Source organism: Helobdella robusta (assembly GCF_000326865.2).
Source record: "Helobdella robusta unplaced genomic scaffold HELROscaffold_2, whole genome shotgun sequence".
In the NCBI taxonomy this organism is placed as follows: Eukaryota; Metazoa; Annelida; class Clitellata; order Rhynchobdellida; family Glossiphoniidae; genus Helobdella; species Helobdella robusta.
The window spans coordinates 2,808,385-2,835,294 of NW_008704083.1; the positions used below are offsets into that span (position 1 = coordinate 2,808,385).

At 35.0% G+C, this 26,910-nt stretch overlaps 2 protein-coding genes across 2 annotated transcripts; one reads left to right on the top strand and one right to left on the bottom strand.

The window, feature by feature from the left end:
- Positions 1–9,926: 9,926 nt before the first annotated feature.
- Positions 9,927–11,763, bottom strand: HELRODRAFT_160202 (hypothetical protein; the record flags this gene model as incomplete). Its single annotated transcript, XM_009017191.1, has 5 exons — positions 9,927–10,081; positions 10,537–10,614; positions 11,310–11,442; positions 11,526–11,653; positions 11,724–11,763. 5 exons carry the CDS (start codon positions 11,761–11,763, stop codon positions 9,927–9,929), a joined length of 534 nt encoding a protein of 177 aa, XP_009015439.1.
- Positions 11,764–12,390: 627 nt separating this feature from the next.
- HELRODRAFT_188253 (hypothetical protein) lies at positions 12,391–25,000 on the top strand (the record flags this gene model as incomplete). The annotated part of the gene is made up of 13 exons (XM_009017192.1): positions 12,391–12,550; positions 12,875–13,270; positions 14,705–15,007; positions 15,501–16,119; positions 16,320–16,615; positions 17,821–18,123; positions 18,488–18,823; positions 19,216–19,464; positions 19,666–19,799; positions 19,893–20,025; positions 20,637–21,634; positions 24,197–24,341; positions 24,615–25,000. The coding sequence occupies exons 1-13, from the start codon at positions 12,436–12,438 to the stop codon at positions 24,998–25,000; spliced, it is 4,413 nt and encodes a 1,470-aa protein (XP_009015440.1). The 5' UTR covers positions 12,391–12,435.
- Between the last annotated feature and the right edge of the window lie 1,910 nt (positions 25,001–26,910).

A 26,910-nucleotide genomic window follows, 5' to 3' on the forward strand; every position in this document is an offset into this window, starting at 1 on the left:
TTGAGTAGTTCGTGTATATGCATTTAATTAAGTTGATTATATGAGGTGGAATATGATGGAAGTTCAGAGTTGATGAGATGAGATTGTGGTTGACCTCTCCAAACGCGTTTCGAAGGTCGAGTAGGGAAACAATTATAGTTCTTTGATGTTTCCTGGCATCGTTGAGAAGATGACTTAAGAGCTGATTATGCTCGGTCAAACCATCGATTTTTGGGTAGAACCCTTTTTGAATGTTTGTGTTGATCAGACTATTTTTTTCTAAAAAATTATATATTTTATTGTTGATGAATGATGAAAATATTTTGTATAAAGTTGGTTGCAATGTTATGGGCCTGAAGTTTGAAGGGTCGTTGGCGTCCCCTTTTTTGTGGATGAGGACTGTGAAACCCTTTTTCCAGCAAGTGGGGATATTGCAAGATACCCAGCATTGAACCAACAGTTTGTGGAGAATTGTTCGTAGTATTGGGCATTTTTTAAATGGAATTATCGAAATCTGGTCGAAAGGGCATGGTGATGATTTTGATTTATATTTATGGATTATTGTTGAAATTTCGTGGTATGTAGGAGGGCTTGTGTTGCAGAGTGTTGGAGGCTTTTGTAATTTTGGAGCCCAGCTAGGTATTTGGTATTTTGTTTGATGAGGATTGTTGAGAATCGAAAGAAAATATTGATGGCAATCAGTGACACCAAACAGTGGTTTCAAATTTTCTGTTTGGTCGAATATTTTCTTACATGTCCCCCAAAAGCGCTGTTTTAGCTGAGACGTGACGTCGACTGATTGATCGCATTTTGTTAATTTTTTTGACTTTATTTGAGCTCTGAGCGCTTTGCTTGTTGTGATGATTTGGTCATCGAAGCGCTGATTGTTGTGGCCTAGTAGCTTTAGCTGTTTTAGTTCTTTTTTTAGATTTTTGATTGATTTGTTGGAGCTGGTATTATTGACTGTTTGTTGTTTAAGAGTGCCATAGTTTGTGGCGAAATAGTTGTAAATCATTTGTTGGAAGGCGGACGTGAAGTTGTCGATATTGTCATAGCTTGGAAGTGATTGTTGTTGTAGTTGAAAGTAAACGTTGGCTTCGGACCATTGGGTCGACGTCTTGGGTAGTTTGGTACCCGGCAGAGTGGATTCGATTGTGTCACTGGCCGGCGTTGATGGAGAAATTGGTGTTGTGCGACTTGATTTGTGAGACGTTTGTTGTTCCGGAGGTGATGCTGTGTCGTCAACTTCGTTTGTTTGGTTATCCTTTAGTTGAATTTTTTTATGCATTTTGCATGAGCGCTGGTGCATAATTAACCCTTTCCTGCCTTTGCATCCTTTTCCGCAACAACATGTTATAATATTATTTTCTAAATTTATTGAATGCTTGTCCACAGAATTGCCATTATAAATATCAGATGAAATGTTTATGTTTGATTTAACATTTGAACGAACAACGTTGTTGTTTGAATTAGCAGTATTTTTAGTACACCTCCAGGAGTGTTTATTAACGTTAACGAATGTTTTGTCGCAATGTGGACATTTAGTTGAATTAACAGTATAAATTGAATTAATTAAAATAATTAAAATAAAATATTTAAGGTTAATGAAATTTAATTTTAAATGTATCGCCATAATCCTCTAAATTTTTCAAGACAACAGAATCTATTTTAAAACTAATTTGAACGACTTAAAATCAAAATTATGCTTAAGAATAGTGAGCTGAACGTAAACGTCCAACCCTCGTATTATTCGAGCAATAATAATAGTAATAATAATAATAATAATAATAATAATAATAATAATAATAATAATAATAATAATAATAATACTGCCACGTGATAATGGATCGTTCAAAAATTCTTTGCTGGGCAGCGTGATGTTTGAGGACGTCATGTGCTGTTTGGCGATAACCGGGCTCCAATATGACGAGAAGATCCCCGCCTATTAGAAGCTTCGTGTGTGATGCGCCATTCAGCATGTCTTCATATACGGCGGTTGTGGCGTGTTGTTGATTTCTCTGAACCTAGGAAGAGTGTGATGAACCTTTTTGACCTTTGCGAACGCATCATACCCGCATAAGGTGACGAAGTATTTTGAATTCGTATAATTTACGCTTAAAAGATTGAGGTGTTTTTAAAATTATCAGCAACTGGTCTACACTTTTGAACTACCTCGTATTATTAATTATTTTTCTTTCACTAGTCAACTATATGCTAAAGATTCTTATCTCATATTTATACTTCTTTTCCTCCATCTAATCTCAATAGTGTTCTTCATAATCTATCTCTATGTCATTCTTCAGTTATCGCTTGGTCTGACTCTATGTGTCTTAAACTTAATCGTTCTAAATTTGATTTTATTTGTTTTAATAAATCGAAACGTTATATTTTTAATCCTTCTATTATTTTACCTAATTCTAAAACTCTTGATGTATCTCATAAGTTTTGTAGTCTAGCCTTTATCTTTGATTCTAGCGTGTCTCTTTCTTTTCAGAATAATAGAGCTGCTAGAAGTTCTTACTTTCATTTACGTAGAATAAACAAACTTCTGTTTTTACTTGACGATTCTTCTCTTCTCCTTGTTACTTCGTTAGTCTTATCTAGGATTAATTATTGTAACTCGCTCTACTATGGTCTAAATAAACAAACTTCTGTTTTTACTTGACGATTCTTCTCTTCTCCTCGTTACTTCGTTAGTCTTATCTAGGATTAATTATTGTAACTCTCTCTACTATGGTCTTCCTGATTCTATACTCTATCCTTTAAGAAAAGCTTTTAACTGTTGCCCGTCTAGTTGCATGTGCCCTTTTCTCATATATCTCCATATTTTGTTCTCTTGTACTGATAATTTATAAAATATAGAATAATTTTTAAAATTTGCACATTTAAGTATAAGTTTCAAACTAAATTATTTCCTAAGTACTTATTAGATATATTAATTGCACTTTAACGCCCCAGTTAACAATCGTCTTCTTGTTCTCACTACTTTTTGGCCCTTTTTTCTGAAATTTTTTACCTCCCTTCTCTGACTACTTCTCCATCAGTTACGAAGTTCATAGCGAATCTCAAGACTCATCTATTTGCAAAATTCATTGAGGAGCGCTGTTGAAAATCGCGGAAATAGCGCTTTATAAACTGATTGATTGGTTGATTGGTTGATTGGTTGATTGATTGATTGATTGATTGATTGATTGATTGATTGATTGATTGATTGATTGATTGATTGATTGATTGATTGATTGATTGATTGATTGATTGATTGATTGATTGATTGATTGATTGATTGATTGATTGATTGATTGATTGATTGATTGATTGATTGATTGATTGATTGATTGATTGATTGATTGATTGATTGATTGATTGATTGATTGATTGATTGACCGACCGACCGACTGACTGATTGATTGATTGATTGAATTTATTTAAAGTAGGATTGAGCGAGGTTTATATTTCGGAAACGCTTAAAAAATCGAAAATTATTCTAACCAAACGAGATAGAATATATATATACAGCTTCTGTCAGGTGATTAATAATTCATCGATTTGCTTGATTATCGAGAGTCTGATGGATAACTTGCAGAGAGCTGCCTAATTGAGTTGAAGTGGATGAAACGGTGGGCTGTTCGATGGTAGACGATGTTATCAATCCTGAAGTCATTTCAAGAACTGCAGAGAAGCATTCGGCCAAACGCAATAACCCCATTCGTTTGTGTTTGTTTATGTACGCAATGAAAAAATGTAGAAATGATTGAGCGCAAACAATCTTTTGTCTTTACACACACGTTCGTTCGTACGTTTCAAGAGATTATACCTATTTGTACGTGAATATTTGAATGTATTGTAAGATTTCGTACAAACCCGTCAGTCCGAAACATGTAAGTTAAGTCATTCAATTGTGTACATTCTTATTGCTTGAATGTTTTGAAGTTTTGTGCATATTTTATTATAATAAGCATGGTTCATTTTGAGAACAGACGAGTGAGACTTAATATATGCTCCTGATTAAAAGTAAACAACAATAAACAACATTTCGGAGCACATGTGTTCGTCCGTTCGTCCCAGCCGTGCCCTATCTGAACACTTTCGTACTCATGTAGATTGCAAGCACAAAAACCACACAATTTATTAATTTTCTCATACAAATCTTCAACAGGGACGGTCGTAAATTATGCAACATTTCAAATAAAGCTCGCCGCCATTCTTGCTGTAAAATGAACGTCCTACTTTTAATGAGGACGATGTTTTCTCCACGCTGCATCCATTGGACTGCATTTTTGTTTATCGTATTTTAATTCTACAGAATTTTTTTTTAATATTGCTGTTATTTTTCAAAAATATAGTTAAAGCGTTCGTGGAACGTCTGTTGTGAATGACCGGGAAGCAGTTGGCCTTGCATTCGTGCGTGACTCTGACGCAGCAGGATTGTGTGGAAGTTCAATGAAAAAATATGAGAGATGGATGAATGGATGGATAGACGGATGGATGTTGGGAGCTTACAAAGGAATGGGATGTTGACGGCAAATATGCAACTCAACAAACATTCACAACAAAGTTTACAAACGTTAAAACACAAACAACAGTCATGGATGATGAATGCACAATTCAATGTTATCATTAAAAGAAAGTTTATGCTTTGTAAACAATGGATCAAATGTATTGTCGTGTCCAAAATAAAATTATTTTAAAAGTCAGAACAATTATCTCAGTTTAATTTCCGATTGAGAAAAAGCATTAACAAACGAAATGGTTGTCAGACAAGTGTTTGTTGGTGTGTTGGTCGTCGGATCTATTGAATTATGAAATCTATTTGCAGTAATGTTTGTATTGTACGCGCGCAATCTCACTGCGGGTTCACAACATGCCTATGGGTATCGCGTGCATGTTTATCACGCACATACACACACATACACACACAGACGCACATACACACACACACGCACACCTACACACACATTCCGTAAGGACACGTTTAAAAATCTGTTTTATAAGACATATAGGCGTGTTCATGCAGAGGCTTGTAACGGGGGGGGGTAAGATGGAAGGGGTTTGGTGGGAGGTTGTAGATGGAAGAGGCATGCATCAGGAAAGGGATCAGTTGTTAAGTTGCCCACCGTACGATGTTAAGTATTTATTGAGCATTTAATGGTTATTGATTATAAGAAATGAATATTTATAGTTTGAATTGAGCAATGTTTAAAGATGAGCGTCACTACGAGTATGAAAGTTATCAAACATTTGAATTTTTTCACTTAATTTATTTAGTGCAACTCTAAGTGAATTTAGAGTGCAAACAGAATTTAGTTCCCTTAAAATGTTTTCAAAGTTTTGTTGCAGCCATGTGATGTCAGAGATGTAACCAATTCTAACAAGTTAATTGTCTTTATTTATTAGTTCGTATATGAATAATTGGACATCACTGAAGACTGAATTATGGCAGACTGATGAATGCTGACCTGGTTCGATTGCCTGCCCGGTCAACACATAAAACTCTTCCTGACTTGAACATGTGGCAGGCAGCTTTTCTCATCAGCTGGTTGGTGTGTTCGTGTCTCGTGCGTGTTTGTAGCGGTGGAAGTTGCGAGGAAGGCTGAAAAATGTGGCGTTGGTTTGTTGAGAACATCAACGAACGTGAGGAGTAATTATGATGATAATAAAAACAATTATAATAATACTTATTATTATTGTTGTTGTTATTAGTAGTAGTAGTAGTATTATCATCATCTCACAGAAGATGAAGTAAATGGCAGAAACATTTGTTCCAAAAATAACTGCAGACCTGCTCGTAAATAAGATTGCTCATCCAACAAACAGTCAATGTCAAGGACGGATGAATGAGGGGATGAGCGCCCACAAGCAAGTACACACGAATCAATGAACACAAATGATTGTGAATGAATGAATGAATGAATGAATGAATGAATGAATGAATGAATGAATGAATGAATGAATGAATGAATGAATGAATGAATGAATGAATGAATGAATGAATGAATGAATGAATGAATGAATGAATGAATGAACAAGAATGAAAAGGCAGGAATGAATACACAAGAAATGAATAAAAGTGAATAAGTGGGCAGATAAGAATGAATTGGTATGAATGAATGGAAATGAGTCAGGCGACGAACTGCATCGTATTTCTAATTAGTTGTAGAGCCATAAAAATATGGAAACATGTATGTAAAGCTGACGTGGAGTAATAAAAACTTGTTGCATGCATTTGTTCCACTTTGAAAAGTGTGAGTGTGGCTTGGTTGCTGCCAGGGTTCAATGTTTGTGTTCAGCCAGTCACCGATTTTTTTATTGTTGTTTTTTCTCTATTTCGTTTTCAGTTTAGTCCGATTTTATGCACTCGTCATGTTTGTTGCAGCAGTTGTTTGATGCCTCCTACGACGCTGTCTCATCTGCAAGCTGAACGTGCGCATGATGAAATTTTCTTTCTTAATTTGATGGATTGTGTCGTTGTTGTTGTTGTTGATGTTATTATTGTCATTGTTGTTGTTGTTGTTTTTATTGTTGTGATTGTCGGTGTTGTTGTTGTGACTGTCAATGTTGTTGTTGTGATTGCGGTTGTTGTTAATGTTGTATTTTTTGTTGTTGATGTTGTTGATGATGCTGTTTTTGTTGTTGTTGTCGATGTTGCTATTGTTGTTTTTGTTGTTTAGTTTCCCATAAATTTTCATATTCATCAATATTTGCCCAATTGTCAGCCTAATTTCATATTTTTTTCCTCATTCATTCATTCGTTCTTTCATTCATTCACTCCTTCATTCGTTCCTTCATTTATTCGTTCGTTCGTTCGTTCATCCGTTCATTCATTCGTTCATTCATTCATTCATTCATTCATTCATTCATTCATTCATTCATTCATTCATTCATTCATTCATTCATTCATTCATTCATTCATTCATTCATTCATTCATTCATTCATTCATTCATTCATTCATTCATTCATTCATTCATTCATTCATTCATTCATTCATTCATTCATTCATTCATTCATTCATTCATTCATTCATTCATTCATTCATTCATTCATTCATTCATTCATTCATTCATTCATTCATTCATTCATTCATTCATTCATTCATTCATTCATTCATTCATTCATTCATTCATTCATTCATTCATTCATTCATTCATTCATTCATTCATTCATTCATTCATTCATTCATTCATTCATTCATTCATTCATTCATTCATTCATTCATTCATTCATTCATTCATCTATCAATTCGTTCGTTCACTCGTTCATTCATTCATTCATTCATTCATTCATTCATTCATTCATTCATTCATTCATTCATTCATTCATTCATTCATTCATTCATTCATTCATTCATTCATCTATCAATTCGTTCGTTCACTCGTTCAAACATTTTGCATCTATTTATGAACACTAAACAGTCATTAGAAATGTTGGGTCTGTCTGATGTTGATAATTTCAAGTTTAACATTCCAACGCATATTTCAGTATGCGTCAGGTTTAACTTCATGTTTATGCCTGGTTCAAGTTTGTTTATTCACCATTTCAACCAAACCGGTGAAATAAAACGCCCACCAAGAATAGAAATCAAAAAGGCTGTTGATGTTATGATGTTGATGTTGTTGTGCTGTCATGATGTTGTTGTTGTTGATATTGTGCTGTTGATGTTATGACGTTGTTGTTGATGGTATTGTGTTGTTGATGTCATAATGTGGTTGTTGTGCTGTTATGATGTTGTTATTGATACTGTGTTGTTGAAGTTGATGTTATGATGCTGTTGTTGATGATGTTAAAGTTTCGTCGTTGATGTCATGATGTTGTTGTGTTAGATTCCTGTTATGTTGTTGTTGATGTCGTTGCTGTTGATGTTATGATATTGTTGTTGTTTAAATTATGTTAATGTTGTTGTTGTGTTGTTGTTGCGTGTTGTTGTTGAGTCGTTGAGTTTGAGTTGTTGATGTTGTGATGTTGTTGATGCAATGATGGTGTTGTGATGTTGTTGTGGTTGTTGTTGTTGATATTATTGAGGCTGTTTATGTGTTCCATCTTGTAATGTTGATGACTGATGTGTCGTTGAAAATGTTGATGTTTCGATGTTTATCATTATGCTGATATGATAATTTTGTGATGTTGTCACTGTGAAATGACTTCAAGATAATAGCGCTTGAGTAAGATATGATCATGCTTGAAATTGAGTCCTTCTGAGATTTGAATCGTCATAATTTGATTGCAGTGTTGTCCTGTCATATTAAGAGCGTAAGTGGTAGAAAATGGACATATTTCTAAATCTGGTTATGTGACTTCATTCTATTTAAATGTAATTAATTCCTATTTTTGTGCACTTAGTCAAGGTAGTCTGCACAAGCTTGCTTTTTTGATTGCCTGTTTTATTCTTTTGGTGAACAAACAAATTTTTGGAAAAAAAAACAAAATGAACGACTGGTCAGTTACTCATCGATGCGTCCTATTGATTACTAATTGATGACGACCGGACGAGTGATGACCATTGTTGGAGCGCACATCCCTGTTCTTCCTGGTTTGGTGTTCTCATACATTAGAGCCACGATCAAGCGTTGATGAGTGGCCTGCCATCGATTCGAAACTAATATAACGTTCCTCACATTTCTGTGGGTTATTCATGTTTATTCGACATTATCGCCATAAATCCAAACAGACATCTTCTGATCTAAACAGCTAATACTTGATACAATTCTGTAAACGTTTATCGTAAATGAGTTTTTATTGCAAAATAGGCAGTCGTTCGTTTAAAAATGTCGTGCTTCATAGAGAGAGCAACTCTTACATGTTGTTTATGTCTTAATGCCATTTTGTATATTTAACTTATATATTTTGTATATTTCAGTTTTCACTTCATTTTGTATATTTTTTGTATATTTTATTATATTTCCGTAAATTAAGACTAAAGATATTGTGAGATAGTTTGTCATGAGGTGGAAAATTGAAAATAAATTACGTGAAAAAATAAATTATTAGAAAATAAATTAAAAAATATAGAATTGTTAAAATTCTAAAAGCCTTAAAAAGATTAAGAAATGAAGAAATATTATGTGTAAGAAATTTCCTGTTTGATTTTACCTGTTCTTTTGTGGGCTTATTAAATGTGTCTTGCTAGTTTAATTTGTTTTTGATTTGTTCTATAAACATAATTTTGCATGAAAATACAATAACACCTAATTTTTAAGCACTTTTCAACAATTAGAAAAAATTACGGAAATTCACGAACGTTAAAATCACGAAGCTGTAGCTTACAGTAAACTAAACAACGTGCGAATGTCGACGGAAAAAGAGGTGCTCGATGAAAAATCGTTTGAAGTAACATTTAATTTAAACAACGAGCCGTGGAATGATCTTTCGTTAACTTTGCGTGCTCGCAATTTGTCGCTTTCTCATTTCAAAAAACAGTTGAAGACATTCATTTTTCAACAATAGGTTCGAAGTACGTGGAGCGCCTGTAAGAAACTTTTAAGGGTGTTATAAAAATCATCTAATAATAATAATAAACAACGAGCCTATTATCTCGCTCAGAATCATTTCTCAAATAATTTACCCTGTACTTATTTTATATTACATAAATGATCACAAACAAATAAATTTTTATAATGTGCAAACGAGTACAGACATGTGTAGATACAAACACAAACATACATACAAAAATACATTTATATATTTAAACTTATGTGACAATTTTGAAACAAAATTACGGCCTAATCCAAAAATCTAGTAAATTTTGAATTTTTGAAAATGGCTGAATTTTGATAGGAGCCTAAAACAAAAACTAAAAGTTTAACGAGACGTTTTGGGTTGGGTTCGGTTCGATCGTAAGCAAAGTTCGGTTTTGGCTCGGTTCGAGTTCAGTTTGGATTCGGTTTGATTCTCATCTCTTGTTTAAAGTAGAACAAATTTATAACTGGCCTTTAATAACTGCTTAATTATTTAATCATTTATTTTTTTTTTGAACTTGAGTCAGATTACTATCCAATATTTTGCCTTTTCTATTTGAGCCATCCATGCAAATAAAACGACATGAAGTGAAACAATGAGTGGTTGAAAACTGACTGCCCGTGCCTTTATCTTTGAAACTTTGTTCAGCTGCTTTTCAACAAAAGATGAATGTTAAAAATTAAAAAAAATTAAATTGTTGAGCAGAAAATAAAAAACATCTAAAAATTTCAAATAACTTTCTTCTGCATTCTTGAATGTTTGTTTCTACCTCATGTCCTGCTAGCGAGCAATGCAGCTGATGCTGATGAGGCCAGCGTAACTACGGCGCTGCCATATGAATGCAAACGTCAGACATCGAAGCGAGGAATAGAAAAGAAGGTTGTCATCAAAGATTTTTTTTGATCATTTTGTTCTCTGATATGTTTTTTTATTGTTTCTAAACAGTTCAAACGGTCGTTAATTACATTTTCCGGCATTTTAAATAAATAACAAAATTCATTTAAGATAAAATTAGCGTGCACAAACAAATAACCGAACAAACAATCAAATGAATGAGCATACAAACGAACGAACGAACGTACGAACGAACGAACGAACGAACGAACATTCAAAAGCAAATACGTCGTTGTTGCATCGTTTACTTGAAAGCTGAAAGGTAGTTTCCGCTTTCAATTTTAATTTGGCTGAAATTGACAAAAAAATCATGCGATCAAAAAACATTCATGCGATGTTTGCATTGGCAGGATGCATGCAATGATATGATGTGAATGCATAGATTGATATGATGCATGAAGTGATAAATACGATGAGTGCATTAATATGATGCATTGATTCTTAAGATGTCTGGATTTGGTATGCATTGGCACGAAAAATTCAAAATTGGGCTGGGTTTTGGGATTAGACAATATGATATGATGCATCGATTGATTTGATGCATGGATTGATATGATGCATTCATTGAAATGAAATATAGATTGATATGATACATGCAATGGTACAATGGATGCGTTGATAAGATACTTGAACTTAACCAATACATGTATTGAAACGAAGCATGAATTGATATTACTCATGGATTAAAACAATGCATGCATTGGTCTGATGCATGCATTGTAGCAGTGCGTGGACTAGAACAATAGATATGACGTGTGGATTGGTACGATGAATAGATTCAGTAAGACCAATTTTCAGAGATATTTGATTCAAAGACCTTAATGCTTATAATAATCATTACAATTTATGTCACATGTCAAGCCAAGTCATTGTTATATGTTATAATTTTTAGTAGCAAATTGCTGATGCTTCGACCTACGTAGCGAGCAAGCCATTCAATTCGACATTTTCTACAAAAGTTTACAGCGACGTCGTTACTATAAACCATAATCAGAGATGGCAATCTGTGCCAAGCCTGCAAAAATAATCCTACCTCTCTTGTTGTAATTTGAAATTATATCAATGCTGTCCATCTCTTTCTTGCGTTTAAGTTGCATGCGCTTTTTTTCTTGTTTTGCCTACCGTTGTTTTGATGATGTTGTTAGTTTTATGTACTCTGCATGCTACGGTCCAAGCTGTCGTAGTTGGCAGTGTGGCTTACAGAGCATGGGCACCGTAGTTTATTGCACTGTTGGACAGTTTTATGGTAACCCGGTTCGATTACAGAGACGATCTCACTATTGATGAAGAAGTATCGTACTAATTTGTGATTGCGTTCTGGCTCCGGATCTGTTGAACGTGTTGTGTTGTGTTGGTTTGAGCATCAAAAAAGTTCTTCAAAATTCCTAACACCTGTCACCTGGTACGAACAAGCATGGAGATCGCTGCCTGCCCAGCATGCTAGAAATTAACCAAGAGGATTTTTTTCATCTTGAAATGTCGTTCAGTATTTTATTAAATCAGTACTTTTTATTTGTTTCGTTTTTGTGTGACGACGTTTTGTTAATTTTGTTTCGAAGTTTTGCAACTGAAAAGTTTGAAGACTGTTTAAATTTGTTTGTTGTGTGGCAAAAAATGTTGTTTCATTACTCAGTTTTAATTCGTACGAGCTAATAAATATTAATTATGGTGTAAAAAACGTTCTTGGTGCTGTCTGAAATCAGATACAATCATGTACTCAACTGAAAATAAAATTTCTTATAATTAAAAGTTTGCTTCATTAAAAACATTTCTATCAGAATTAAAAAAGACAATAAGAATATTTGGACACCGGTTGAGTTGCACAAAACTGCATACAACCAGCAAAGAAGTAGAAAATATGCATATATTAAGAAATAACAAAACAACAGTTGTTAGTTCATACAATCACGTTTCTGAAGCAGTCTGATTAACAAACGTACGAAAGAAATGCTTCCATACAGGCAGGTGTTGATACAATGAACGTTGAATGCTTACACGTTCGAGGATTGTCGAATGGTTTGTATATTATTGATACCATTCTCAAGTTTGAATGTTTATGTTTCAAAGTTTATGAAACAAATATTTAATTGGCGTTTTTTGTGGTACATGCAATGAAGTTTGTTGAAGGGCTGACGTTGGTGGTGGGAGGTTTGCAGGGCAACATGACTTTCTCAAAATGTTTCGTAAGACATCTCGTCCCGTTTCTCGGACTGTTCGCGATGTTCGGTTAGTTCCTACGTCATTCCTTCACAGTTCACACGTGTAGTTGATTAATTTTTGTTTGTTGTAGAGTTGGTTTTGTTTGTTGTAGAGTTGGCTGGTGCAACAACGTTTTGTGTAAATGTTGGAAATGTGAAGCGTTTTCAACGTGCCTGATATTCCGTAACAAATATCAGCGTCCATTTCAGTGTAATCATATGAATTATAATATAATGTGATAGTGCCATGAAATATTTTCAAGCATCATATCATTACACTACATTACATCTTAAATTACATTACATGCAACATGACATTACATGTTACATTACATTACATTACATGACATAGTTTCTCTAACGCAAGCCGACGGAGCAGAATGCGTGCCGTCCTACAGCATCGTCTACCCAGCCATCAACCAATCTTTAAACTTAAAGAAGCAGCAGGAAGCGCAAGAGGGGAAATATAACTGGCAAGCATCAACAATTGAAGTTTCCTGCATGTCGAGGTGCTCAGAGGATATACTCTGCAGAGGTGTCATCGTGATAACAGCTGAAGAAGATGACAATGAGTGCGTCGTCTGTCCAAACGATGGATTCTACAGCAACGATGACGAAAACCCCGACGATAACGATGATGACAATGTTGATGATGGCATTGATGGCAGATGTTTGAGAAGTAGTCAAGTGATTGGCGAGTATGAAGGAGGAGTGACTTATTACAGGAAAGTGCTCTCCTGTGCTCAGTGTTAGTTATATGAATTGTTAATTTATTTTAGTAAAATTACACTTTTTTGCCTACCATGCAATCAATACTTGCAAGCCAACTTAAAAGTAAAGTTAGATTAAAAGTAATAAATTAGAATTTTAACCTTATATAATTAGAATAATAATTTAAATTTAATTTGGCACATTTAAAATGAAATAAATTTAAATTAAATAGCACGTTTACAATGGAAATATATTTAAAAAGACGGATTCATATTTTGACACTGAAACTGCTATGACGATCATCCATGGATCATGGAAGGCATTGGCGTTTTGTTCTTTCATGAATCTTTAATTTAGCAGTGGTGGGCATGTAATTATATACTTTCACGCACACAAGCAGAGTTAATGTAATAGTTAATGCACTTTCAACATGTACAAAAAATAAGAAAAAATAATAAAAAAATTGCATCCTAAGACAGAAAATCCAATAAAGCGAAGATTCTTCAGCAGCAAGGTAGTAAACGCCTGGAACGAGCTGAGCAATGAAATTGACTCAGTGGATTCAATCAACAATTTTAAAATCAAGCTAGGAGAGCTAGGATACTAGGACACTTATTTTCTAGTAGTTCTTACACAGATGCTGGTCTACTGAACCACTTTAAACTTTGTTATTATTATTATTATTACATTCATATTTTCCTTATTAATCCGAGTTTCCTTTCCACTTCACCTCTTACTCGATACTTGCCTCACAATAATAATTGCACGGTCGGCTGCGGAGTACCTCACCTACCTACATCATGAGTGCACTGAAATTTTATTTTCTTGTTCATACTTTCGTTCTTAATCTCATTTATACAAATTTTTAGAAATAACAAAAGTAATAAATATTTTGCTATTATTATTATCATTAGTAGTAGTAGTAGTAGTAGTAGTAGTAGTAGTAGTAGTAGTAGTAGTAGTAGTAGTAGTAGTAGTAGTAGTAGTAGTAGTAGTAGTAGTAGTAGTAGTAGTTTATAGATAGTTATGTTGTTAAAATTTTCACTGGAATGATTTTAATTTTCCATTTCGTTTATGCAATATTCCAGCTAAGACTTGTGTTGATTGAAGTAGCCAGGATGACGTTGGGATCGAAATGAGAAATTGTAATCATCATGATCATTTTCTTTATTATTGCTCAGTCTAAAATTACGTTATTCATAGTTATTATTTCCGTCGTTGTCGTCATTATCTTTACCATCATCTTCGTCTCATCATCATCATCTTCTTCACCATCTTCATAGTCTCATCATCATCTTCATCATCATTATCTTCATCATCATCATCTTCATGGTCTCATCATCATCATCTTCATAGTCTCATCATCATCATCTTAATCATTACCGTCATCATCTTTTCTTCCTCCTCCTCCTCCTCCTCATCATCATTATCATCAACACATAGCCTCAATGAATTAAGTTTTCACCGACAGATTGTTACAACTCCTGGTCCAAGTTGTTCGAAGGCAAGATATCCTTCGGCATCACATTGATCAAACCGCAACAGGAAATCACGGACGAAAGGGACTGTTTCCGGTTTTGCGAGAAGAAGCCATCTTGTTCCGGCATCGTAATGAAGCTCAACTACCCCAAATGTCAGTTCTACAGGGAGAACATCGGCAGCGTTGATGATGGGGGTGGTGTGTTTGCAAGTGGGGAAAGTGGCGGGAAGCTTGTGATGCAGACGATTGAAAATTTGGGAGCCGTCGAGTACACATTGAGGAGATGTGTTAAAAGTAATGTTATGCACCTGTGTGGCCGTCGTCGTCGTCGTTGTTGTTTGTTGTTGTTTACTTTGTTGTTGTTGTTTGTTGTTGTTGTTGTTTACTTTGTTGTTGTTGTTGTTTACTTTGTTGTTGTTGGTGGTGGTCACTTAACTGATGTTGTTGTTAAAGTTAATAATTTTTTGACCGTTAATTTTTTGTTTTCGATGTTATTGATAATGGCATTGTTGTTGTTGTTGTCGTTGTTATTGTTGTTGTTGTTGCTAACAATTTTTGTCAGCTTATTTTGCAAAATTCGCTTAACTTTTTTACTAATAATTTAAGTTCATGTTTATAAGCTTATTCAATTGAAGAATTAAATTAAAATCTGTTTATGTTTAAAATTTCATAACAGAAATTCTCACAACAATACGGTGGTTGTGTAATTATATTTAAAACTTAAAAGTTCAACCTTAAGTTGAAAGCGTTGAAAGTACAACAATACTTCCCCGACCACTTGCTGCAGGGTCGAACGTTTCCTACTCGCCTCTCGGTGAAAGGTCCTCAACCTTCCTCTCCAACTTAACCGCCGAACCTCGGGAAGTGCAGCGTTATTACGAGATCTGCAGGGACAAGTGTTCATTCAGCTTATCCTGCCTGTCTTTCGAACTGAACGAGAAGTTCATCGCCCAGTATCGACAACAGAAGCAGCAACGACGGCACCTGTCGCGCGAGTTGTTGATGCTCGTCGAGCGCAATCTTGAAAGGAAGTGCACGCTGCTCAGTGGCGACCAGCCGCTGGCACGAGCCGCAAAATACGGCTTCAGAAAAATTGAACAGACGGTTTCCATTAAGAAACAAAGTAATAACCATTTTTATGTTCAATATTCAATACACACATTTAATCGTTTGTTTGTGGAAGCGATGCCTGCTTTGAAGGTGACTTTTGTTAAATTGTGCGTAACTCTACATGAGTTTGTATCAATAAAATATCAGCATAATACATGTGGGATCATATCTGTAAGTTGCATCCACTCCAACATTTCGAAAGGTTGCAACAAGATATGGTCCCAGCAGTTGAACCACCGCTACATACGTCACCAGCAGGAGGCACGGACACTCATACAAAACATCTCATTGATGAGGTTGCTTGTGTGTGCTTCTTACTTTGTGAATGTGTGCACTCTGCTTGATACTTAGCGAAGGGCAACTAATTGAAACTGAGACTAACGTGTCCTTCATCAGCAACGTGTGATTCTGTGAAGAACCACGCTTTAACGTTGTGACGTTGAATAATTTTAGATTTAAACGACTACACTTACGACTTAATATAATTTGGCGTCAGATGCCAGCACGAATGTTTGAATCACTCGAGGCCTTGCTACGGTTTCGACGTCATGTTATCCTCCGAATCTCCGGTCCGGCGCCCACTGCAGGCACGTCAGTCCAGCTTCGTCGCAAGTTTACTGAACGACAAAAACCTGGCGAATGAATTTATAAAGATCCTGCAACTGCCATCTGTCGCAGTTGTTGAATCTCTCGCATCAGTTGAATGCTACTTGTTGCTGAGTCCTCGCGAGGTGCAACTAACTGAATGGTCTGATGGGTTCATTCATTTCTACTATGCCGATCCGTGCTGGAGTGATGGTGAGTTGGATGGTTGGTTGGTTGGTTAATCGGTTGGTTGGTTGGTTGGTTAATCGGTTGGTTGGTTGGTTGGTTTGTTGATTGGTTAGTCGGTTGGTTGTGTTTGTTGATTAAATGAATGATTAGTTGTTTTGATTGTTGATAAGTTTGTTGGTGATTGATTGATTGATTGATCGATTGACTGACTGACTGATTGATTAATTGATTGATTGATTGATTGATCGATTGATTGATTGATTGACTTATAATAAAATGGCTGCCACTACCAAATTAAACAATAAAAACTTAGTGAATGAATTTATAATGGACCAGTTTGATGCTGATATTAACTTTAATCAAATAATTTTCTTATTTTTTTTGAAGTAACTTTTTATTGAAACGCACAAATGTCCAGTGTGGTATGGGACAAATGTTTAATTTCCTCACTTCACAGGATTTACCAAGGTCTTCGCCTGAACTTTCAACCAGTCTTCGACGCTTCTTTAATGGATTTGTTAACATTTTAACGTGAACATGTTGCGAATGAAATTATTGTAAAACGCGTTGAATGTTTGTTGGACATAAAGATTTTACTGCTTTAAGATTTTTGCGCTGACATAATTTTATGTTGGTGAAATTTATAAAGTTGAGACATTGTTATTGTTGTTAATATTTTTGAAATGTTTTGAATAATTAAATGGTAGAGCTTCGTTCTTTCTATTTTGTTTTCATAGACGAACATACGGCTTTATGCTGTTAACACGCATATCGAAGGATTGGCCAGTTTCAAGATATCCCATTGGACAGACTGAACTTAATGCAGCTTCAATGATTCAGTGTTCAGTTGTGCGCGATAACAGTTATTAGCAACATAGTTGAATTGTTTAAACTTGAATAAATTTTGTAAACAAGACATATAATATAATTAATCGAGATAGAAAATTGTCGATAAAAAGTTGCAACATTGTTCATAATGAAGTTAATTTATTTCTTAAGATTACTAATGTTGTTCAGTTTGGTTTCAACTCAGAAAAGTAAGAAAACATTTGTAAATAATTTATAAAATTGCACCAACATGAACATTAACAATCGTAATATTTACCAAAACTAAAAAAAAATTTTTGAATCAACTGTCTTTTGAATAAAAAATTGTAAAATAATTTGCATTTAAGAATCGTGCACGTGTTTTAATTGCTTTCTTAACAACCTCCACCTGGCAGACCAAATGTCTTTTTGGAGGTTCTTTCCAAAAGTTATCACCGCATCATCCGCCAACCGAAGTTCGGCCGATCCACTGGTCATTTCGACCTTGGACAATTCCACGGTGGATGAGTGCATGCTGACGTGTGCCAACAATACCAAATGTTTCGGATTCCAATCAGTCAGACTGCCTTCTACGCCAAACCATCAAACGAATTCTATCAGATGTCAGTTGGTTGCCAATTTTAATGGCTCCACAGAAAGTACAGAAGATGTGAACGTTGAGGGCTTGTATGTTTACGAAAGGGCTGCTCACACGTCTGGTTGGTGCTTTTTGCTTGCCAATGTTTCCTTTTAACATTTAACATGATCCGTTTTTCAATTTCCTGGTAAGTGTTTGTAGTTGTAGTAGCTATTGTTGACCCCTTTTGACGTTCATTTCATGTTCATGATACAACGAAACTTCTGACAGGCCATATGAATTGAGTGGGGAGAGAAATTAAAAAAAAAAGAAACACGTTTTGAAATTTTGACCTGTATGTTATCTTGATTAGCCTCAAATTATGTTCAAAAAAGCAAAGCATCCTCCACCTTAATTTAATTTATTAAAAATTATGATTCAAACAGATAATAAATTTGTTATAAACTTTGCATTATTTCAACATGATTACTATGATCACGTGTCAGATCACTTCCCTCAATGCTTCCCCCACTTTCGACCCTCTTCTACCTTCTTGTGTCCCTGCCAGGGCGACCTCCTCCTCGCCACGCCGACCACACCTGCCCCTTCGGCACCCGTCGAATACGAATGCATGAACAGGTGCGTGGCTGACGACAGATGCTTGGGCTTCTTCGTCGTTTACTCCAACGAAAGTAGGAACGTCGAGTGCAGAAGATGCGAAGTTAACTGTCCGCAGAGGAGTTCTGCCTCTCTCAACGTGGACACACTCTTTCCCGATTTTTCAAAATTGAGCGCTGCAAACGCTGTGCTGATGTTTGAGAGAGTCGACAGCTGTCCAGTCGGTGAGTCCTTCGACATCGAACGAGATGCTGTCGATTGTGTTCTTTAATTTCCAATATTTCATGTTTGAAAAAAGAGTTCATCACCTGCCAGATCAGTTAATGGACAAATATGTCTTTTATAATTTAGTAGTTTTGTATAAATTAATTATATATCATCGTTTTGTGAAGATTATCGTTTCCGTGCTTTTTACAGAAATATCTATATTCTCATTCGTTGGCATGAAAATAAAATTAATTTTGTATTCCATTTTTTATAAAATTATAAGTTATTCAGTTAAAATTCAAATTTAAATGAAACGTTACCATTTATTTCATTTTAAATTTAGCAGTTAATATTTTATTAAAAATGTGGCTAAATTAAATTTTTATTTTTTTATAAAATTGGTTTCAAGTCTGTTCCAGCGAATGGGTAATTCTGGAAAATATCGGCTACACAGAGAAGGCAGGTGCTCTGCAACACTTGAGGTCCGCTGAAGAGTGTTTGAAGTTCTGTACGAACAATGCTAACTGCTATGCCGCTGTTATATCGGCGCGTGAGCCAGTTTGCTCCTACTATGACATGCAGCAGGCCAGCAAACTGAACAGTGAGGTGAAGAAAGTGGGAAATATTGTGGTCGTCATGAAGAGAAGATGCGTTAAAAGTTTGTAGTGTGCTCAGTGCTATTTATTCTTACGTTGGTAGATCGCTTTCGCAGATGTTGCTTACTCATCAGTACGTTGCAATCGAAGTTTGAAGCGTTATTCTAGCGCATACATAAATTATATTTCTCAGAGTTTGAAATGGAAACAACTTTTACATGACATCAACCCGATCAAAAATCATCAAACGCTACTTTCCTCAGGATGCAACGTTTACTACACGCCCCATTACAATCGTGTTTTTTCTGGGAAGATCAAGGTGAAGCAGCTGGTGGTCAGCAGCATGGAGATGTGTCGTGAGTCCTGCCAGACTGACGTCCACTGCAAAGCTTTCCAGGTTCTTCCACAATTTTTCAATCCAAACGAAAATTATTAAATTACTTATTATAATAAATTACTTTAAACTTACTACAAAAAAAAATTATTTTAGATACGACGGCGCGGTAGTGTAGTGGTTAAGGTGCCTGGCTTTGATGTTGCAATGTCCGCGTTCGAATATAACAAAATCTCCGCCAATCGCATGCAAAAAGTGTGCGATGTGTTGATTCACGTGTTTTTACACAGTGTATTTGTTGTAATAGTAATGAAGCGCCATAGTCGCTTGTTAGGGCGCTATATAAAATTATATTATTTTTATTATTATTATTATTATTATAGAGATGTAAACATTTTATGGGTCTTCATAATGACGTAAATTAAATCATTAACAATTTTCTCTTTCTCTTTTCTTATTAACGATTTGATTTTCTTTTCATTTTCTATTGAAAAGGTCGATTTTTTCAAATAAAAGAAGTTTCCATTATTATTATTATTATTATTAGTATTGTTATTATTATTATTATCATTATTATATTGCGAAATACGAGAGTTGGCAGACTTCTACTAGCTCACTATTTTAGTTACATTAATCGAGTTTTATATCGTTTTAAAGTAGAAAAAATAGGTGTAAAAATTGCGAAAAATTATGACGAATAAAATTATAATTCTAATTATAACTTTTCCTAATTCTAAATATCTATTAAATTTAATTATAATTTTAACTTAATTTTAATAGTAAATGCTGCAAAATGCCCATATTGCTTTAGAGATCTTGTTAAACTCGGAAGCCACTCCTGGCGTTGTACAAAATCTACTGCAAACAGTAACAATTACAATAATGCACGTTTACAAACAGGTGAAAATATCATAATTTCTCCAAATTTACTAGCCAATAATTTAAATAATAATATTGCCGTTGATACTGATTACAATTTAACAACTTGTTGCTGTGGTAGACGATGTAAAGGGAGAAAAGGTTTGCGAATGCACCAACGATCGTGCAAAACATTCAAGGACTTGCAAAATTCGAGAAAATCTCCAAATGATCCAGAAGCGGATTCCAAATTGACGTCATCTCCGATGCAACAGAAAGAATCTCCACCGCCGTCAACATCAACGTCGCCGCCAACATCACTGCCACCGGCAAACAACACGAACAATACACCACTCCTAGGGATTAAACTACCCAAAACAACAACTCATTGGCTTGAAGCCAATGCATATTTCCACTCTCAAATAGCAACAGTGCCAAACATTACTGACATCAATAACTTCACTACCACTCTACAAACACTAATTTACAATTATTTCGCATCAAACTACGGCACTCTTAATCAAAAATCAAGCTCAATAACAACACTCGATAAACCAATCAACAAACTAAAGTCAGAATTGAGACAATTAAAGCTGCTAGGCCGTAACAACCACAATTTTGACGTCCAAATTAGCACGCTGAGCAAACATATTAGATCAAAAATATCATCAGCAAAAGCGATAAAAGCTGAAAAAACAGTCAATATCACAAGCCAATTAAAACAAAAATTCTGGGCAACGTGTGAAAAATTACTAAATCCGACAACCGCTCTGTCACCACTGTTTAGCGTCGAAGAAGCCAACAAATTTTTAAACAAAATTTTAAAAAACCCATTTCACAATAAATATCGCCTTCCAAATTGGATCGAACCTCTAACGATCCCTTCAATTGCCTGCAATACCAATACTCCTACATACAATGAAATATTCTCAATAATCAAGAAATGCAAGTCGAAAGCATCTCCTTGTCCTTTAGATCAAATGTTAATAATAATTCTCAAAAAATGTCCCATACTTCGCACAATCCTTCATCTATTACTGGTTGAGTGTTGGAGAACGTCGTCGATCCCTACATGCTGGAGAAAAGGGTTGACCATACTGATTTACAAAAAAGGGAAACGCCAACGACCCAACGAATTTCAGGCCAATAACACTTCAACCAGTATTCTATAAAATTTTCTCAACATTTGTAAACAATAGAATATACAAATATTTAGATTCAAACAACTTCATTAATAAAAACATCCAAAAAGGCATACCTCAAACATAAAACATACCTCAAAGTTGACGGTGTAGCTGAACACACGCAACTACTATCTCACCTTCTAAAGGACGCCAAGAGACATCAGAGGACAATCATTGTTACCCTCATAGATTTAAGAAATGCATTTGGCGAGGTTAGCCATGATCTAATTTCATCTATCCTAAGTTATCACCACATCCCAAACCAGGTCAGCAATCTAATTAGATCAATATACGCCGATCACTCGATAACTGTATCGGCGTGCAACAAACTAACCTCCCCAATTCAAGTAAAAAAGGGGGTCCTACAAGGTGATCCAGGCTCACCATTAATTTTTAACCTCTGTTTCAATCCTCTAATGAAAATGCTAGATGCAAAACAATATCAACAATGCGGATGCCAATCTAAAATCCAGAGGCTGGTTTCAGTTTGCCGACGATTCGGCAATCATTGCTAACAGTTCCGAGAGTGCCCAGAGACTGATCAATCTCAGCCAAGCATGGTGCAAATAGACGGGTATGAAACTGAGAACTGACAAATGCTGTACATTTGGGATGTGGAAGCTGGACGGAAAGTATGAGCAGCTTTTGCCTCAATTGACAATAGATGATGAAATAATTCCCCGGGTGAATATTAACGAAGGTTTTACGTACTTAGGAATAATGTACGATTTTGAGGGCAAAGATACCAGAGAGAAAGACACACTGCACAATAAGCTCAAGGTTATGCTAAGGAAAATTGGTGGACTGGATATAACTGTTCAATGGAAGCTGGAAGTTCTTAGGCGTTTTGTCCCTACTCAAATCTCATTTGAACTACGCACCTACAATATTTCGCTAACCTGGATAGAAAACACTGGACCGCCTTGTGACAAAAACAGTAAGAGAATGGCTATCAATGCCCATAAGCAGTTGCATCGCCGAAGTTAGCTCGCTGCCGTATAAAACTGGAGGCCTCAACATAAAATCGTTGAAACAGCACGCCGAGATGTTACGTCTAAAACTCCGTGGTTATCTCAAATTGAATAGTAATGAAGAAATGAGATCATTGTGGAGTGAATCTCACAACAATTATGGAAAGATTGACAACCTGATCCTGGGAAATGTTGAATTAAAACCAACAATGAATGCTCTAAAACAGAAGCATTATGAAACGAACTTTAATCATCTCTCGCTGCTGCAATGCCAAGGTACCCTTGTGAAATCAATAAAAGAGTACATCAATAGCTCCGAGATAACGCGATGGTCCAGGTCGACTGTAAAACTATCAGCTATAAATTCACCAGAAAATACCTTATTCAACAGCTACCAACAAACGCCAACCTCTTCAGATGGGGCAAAACTACAAATGCATCATGTTTGCTCTGCAATGCAACACAAACGAACAAACACGTCATGTCAAACTGTGGCTCATCATCTGCATTGAGCAGATACTTAGATTGCCACAACAAAATTTTAAAAATAATTATCGATAATTTCATGGTAGACATGAGGCTGGGTGTCGAGATTTTTGCGGATTTGAAAGGGGAAAAGATACGACCAATAACAGACTTGTTCAGATCACTCCGTCCTGACATTGCTGTCCGCAACAAAGACACGATCGAGATACTTGAACTGACTGTCTGCCATGAAACTAACTTCATAAAATCAAAACAATTTAAAATGAATAAATATATTGGTAATTTGAAAGATAATATTATTGATGACTTTAAGCATTGCAATATTTTAATTAATACCTTTGAAATATCGCCAATTGGCTTTTACAATCCTTTTAATATGTCTTTAATTGATATAACTTGGACCGATTATTTTAGATTTAGCTTGATTAACAGTAATTTCGTCATCATATGCTTTGTACTGTGATAGAAACAATGAGTGAAGTTTTTTATACTATTTATCATCATGGTACTTATTTTCATAAGATGACAAGCAATGATGACTATCCGTATTACTCTAACACTTTATCTTCATTTTTTTTATTTTATTCATCTAACTGTATACTTAATTTTATTCAATTTTATTTCATTGTCAATATTTTGATTTTACTTAAGCTCTTTCTTTGGAAAATAAAAAAGTTTACATTATTATTTTTATTATTATTACTATTGTTATTATTATTATTATTGTTATTACTATTATTGTTATTACTATTATTATTATTTTGAACGCTACTGATTAAATCAATTGAATCATCAAGAAATCCAACAAATTAATTTCTGTTCCAAAAAATGTTCAAATCCATAAATATCTGCGAGCATCAAACAGTGTTGTTGGGAAATGTTGAAAGCCTCTCGGCAGATGTTTGCATACATGAGCAGTTGACATGTGTGACATGCATGTGATAACATCCATTGAATGAAGGTGCTGCACACGATAATGGTAAGCCAGCCAAGCAACGCGCCTGTCGTGTGCAAACTGTCTCACGTCCAGATAAGCGATGAGGATCTTGTCTCCAGTCCAGTGGGTGATGTCTACAGGAAGCTTTTCTTTCCATGCTCCGATGAATGTTAGAAAACTAACTGAGGGCATGTTTTAATTTTGAATGATAATTAAAAAATTGTTTCAACTTACAACTAGCTAAGGTTTAATTTATGTTGGAATGGTTCGCAAATCAGAGCAATTATAAAGAGATGTCAGCGATGCTCCATTAAAAATATTATTTTTTGAATCAATTGAAATTTTAAAGAATAGCACTTTTGAAAATAATCCTAAATGTTTTAGAACAATTGATATTTGAGATGTAATAACAAACTCTTAAAAACTATTTTCTCAAATGCAGCTGATCTGTGCAGCACTGCATGGAACGTCCGGATTAATTCTCGCTCCAAGTTCTACCAGTCAGCAAACACAACGAGCAATGAAGCTATCGTAGTAAAAAGTATTGCAGACATACGCGAATGCAAACAAGCATGCGAGAAGAGAGCGAACTGTCAGGGCTTCGACGTGGCCGTAGAACCCGGGCTGGTCCTCTTCGATTCTCGTTTAGGAAACAAAGTTGATCTCTTCATTGAAAGCACGCGAATATCTGAATGCAAAATTTATTTTGATTTTGGATTTGTCAAAGCAGAAGTGAAAAGCCAAGGATTTGTCCATTATGTAAAAGTCAATCCATGCTCGGCCGATGTACCGTTAGGCAAGTTCTTTCAAAACTCTGATTCAAATTAAATATGTATTTTTAATCATTTTAATTAAACAGATTTATAACAATTTGTTTACAGGATCTGATATTTTTCCATGAATCTTATAATGAAATAAAAAGAACAGACAAGTTAACGTTGAACAAACCTGAAGAATAATGTTAATGACTTATATGAACCAGTTAATAGAATTTGTTGTAAAGTAAAAATATTAATGAACATTACGCCATTTGTTTGCATGTTAATTGTTTACGTGATCCTGTTATGAAAAAACAAACATAAAAGCAGTCATCTACTTTCTTTTTTAATGTAAACATTTGTTAAATTTTGTCCAAAAAGTTAAAACACGTGATCACTTACAACAGGTTCACAAAAGATATTCCAAGCCCGTTTAATAACTGTTTTAACTGTTTGTCCTGTCTGTTCCGTTAAACCTCCAATCGAGTCTCTGTTGCTTGCTCGTAATTGTATTCACGTTTTGCGAGGAGGCGTGAATACAATTCAATTCCATTCATAATGGATCCACATAATTTTTCTTCCATTTTTGGTCGTTGATAAGTTTTGGTTAGTTCTCGATAGTTCATTAAAGGTTTCAATTTTGATATTTACGCTCGCTTCAAATGATTCGAAATTTAGCTTGCTAGCTAGCTCTCCGTATTAAAGTACACCTCAAAGTATCGCTTATTGATTTTAAATTAAAACAGTTTCCAACTGAAATTTAAATTAAATTAAATCAAATTATTAACATTAACGTACGATAAATGTTTATTAATGTTAATTAAATCGCATGGCCGGCTGCAGGCACGTGCAAACAGTGCGGTGCATCCAGCCTCAGGTTTCACATGCTGGATTGGTAATTGCCTTGACCTTTTAGTGATAAAAGCGATTGGAACATGGCTATCATTGCCAATCAGCAGTTCTGTGTGTCAGGAAGCTTGTCGCATCTCTTCAAGTTAAGTGGACTGAACGCAAGGTCTCTCAAACCTTTAGCCGAGTCATTTATGACCAAACTTTGTAATTATTTAAAATCCAACGACGACAAAGGAATGAATTGTTTCTGGAGTGAATTGTTCAACAACTAATCAAAATCGACAATATGCTTCTTGATTTGAACGAAATCAAACCTACTCTTCAATCACTAAAGATACAATAGAACGAGGACTTTAAGCACTTGACGGTCTGATGGTCTAGTGGTTAAGGTCCACCGATGGTATTTCGCAGTAACCGGGTTCGAATTTGACAAAAACATCTCCGCCTATCACATTGTTAAGTGTATGACGTGTCGTTTAACATGTATTCACTTATCATCTTTATCATCTTTATCATCATCATCATCATCATCATCATGACTTTTGTTATTAGTATTGATTGATTGATATTATATTTATTATTGTCATTATTGTGATTGTTGATGACATTTGCGAGGTCATGATGTTGTTGATGATGTTCTATTGTAGTGATAGTGATTGTTGTTGTTTTTAATTGTTGCTGCTACATTAAAGTTGCTGGTCCGGCTGATGTTGTTGTGTTGATGTTGTTGTAGTTGTTATAGCTGCAGTTTTCAAAGTTGATGTTTCTGTTGCTGTTGTTATCAATGTTATCATCTCTATTGTTGTCCACCTTACTATCATTATTAATGTATTCATTGTTGTTGCTGTTGTTGTGTCGTTATCAGCTTGATGCTAATGCTGCTGTTGTTGTTTCGTGGCTGTTGTTGTTGTTGTGGTTGTTGTTGTTGTTGTGGCTGCTGTGTTGTGGTTGTTGTTGTAGTGGTGTAAAGAGTTTTCAAAATTGATGTCGTTGTTGTTGTGTTGTTGTTGCATCGTTTTTTTAATATTTTATTGCTGTTGTATTTTAGTTGGGTGTATGTCAAAGTGTTATATTATTGATTGTTTAATAGGACACATTCATAAAATTGAATGAATCCTCCTTAGTTAG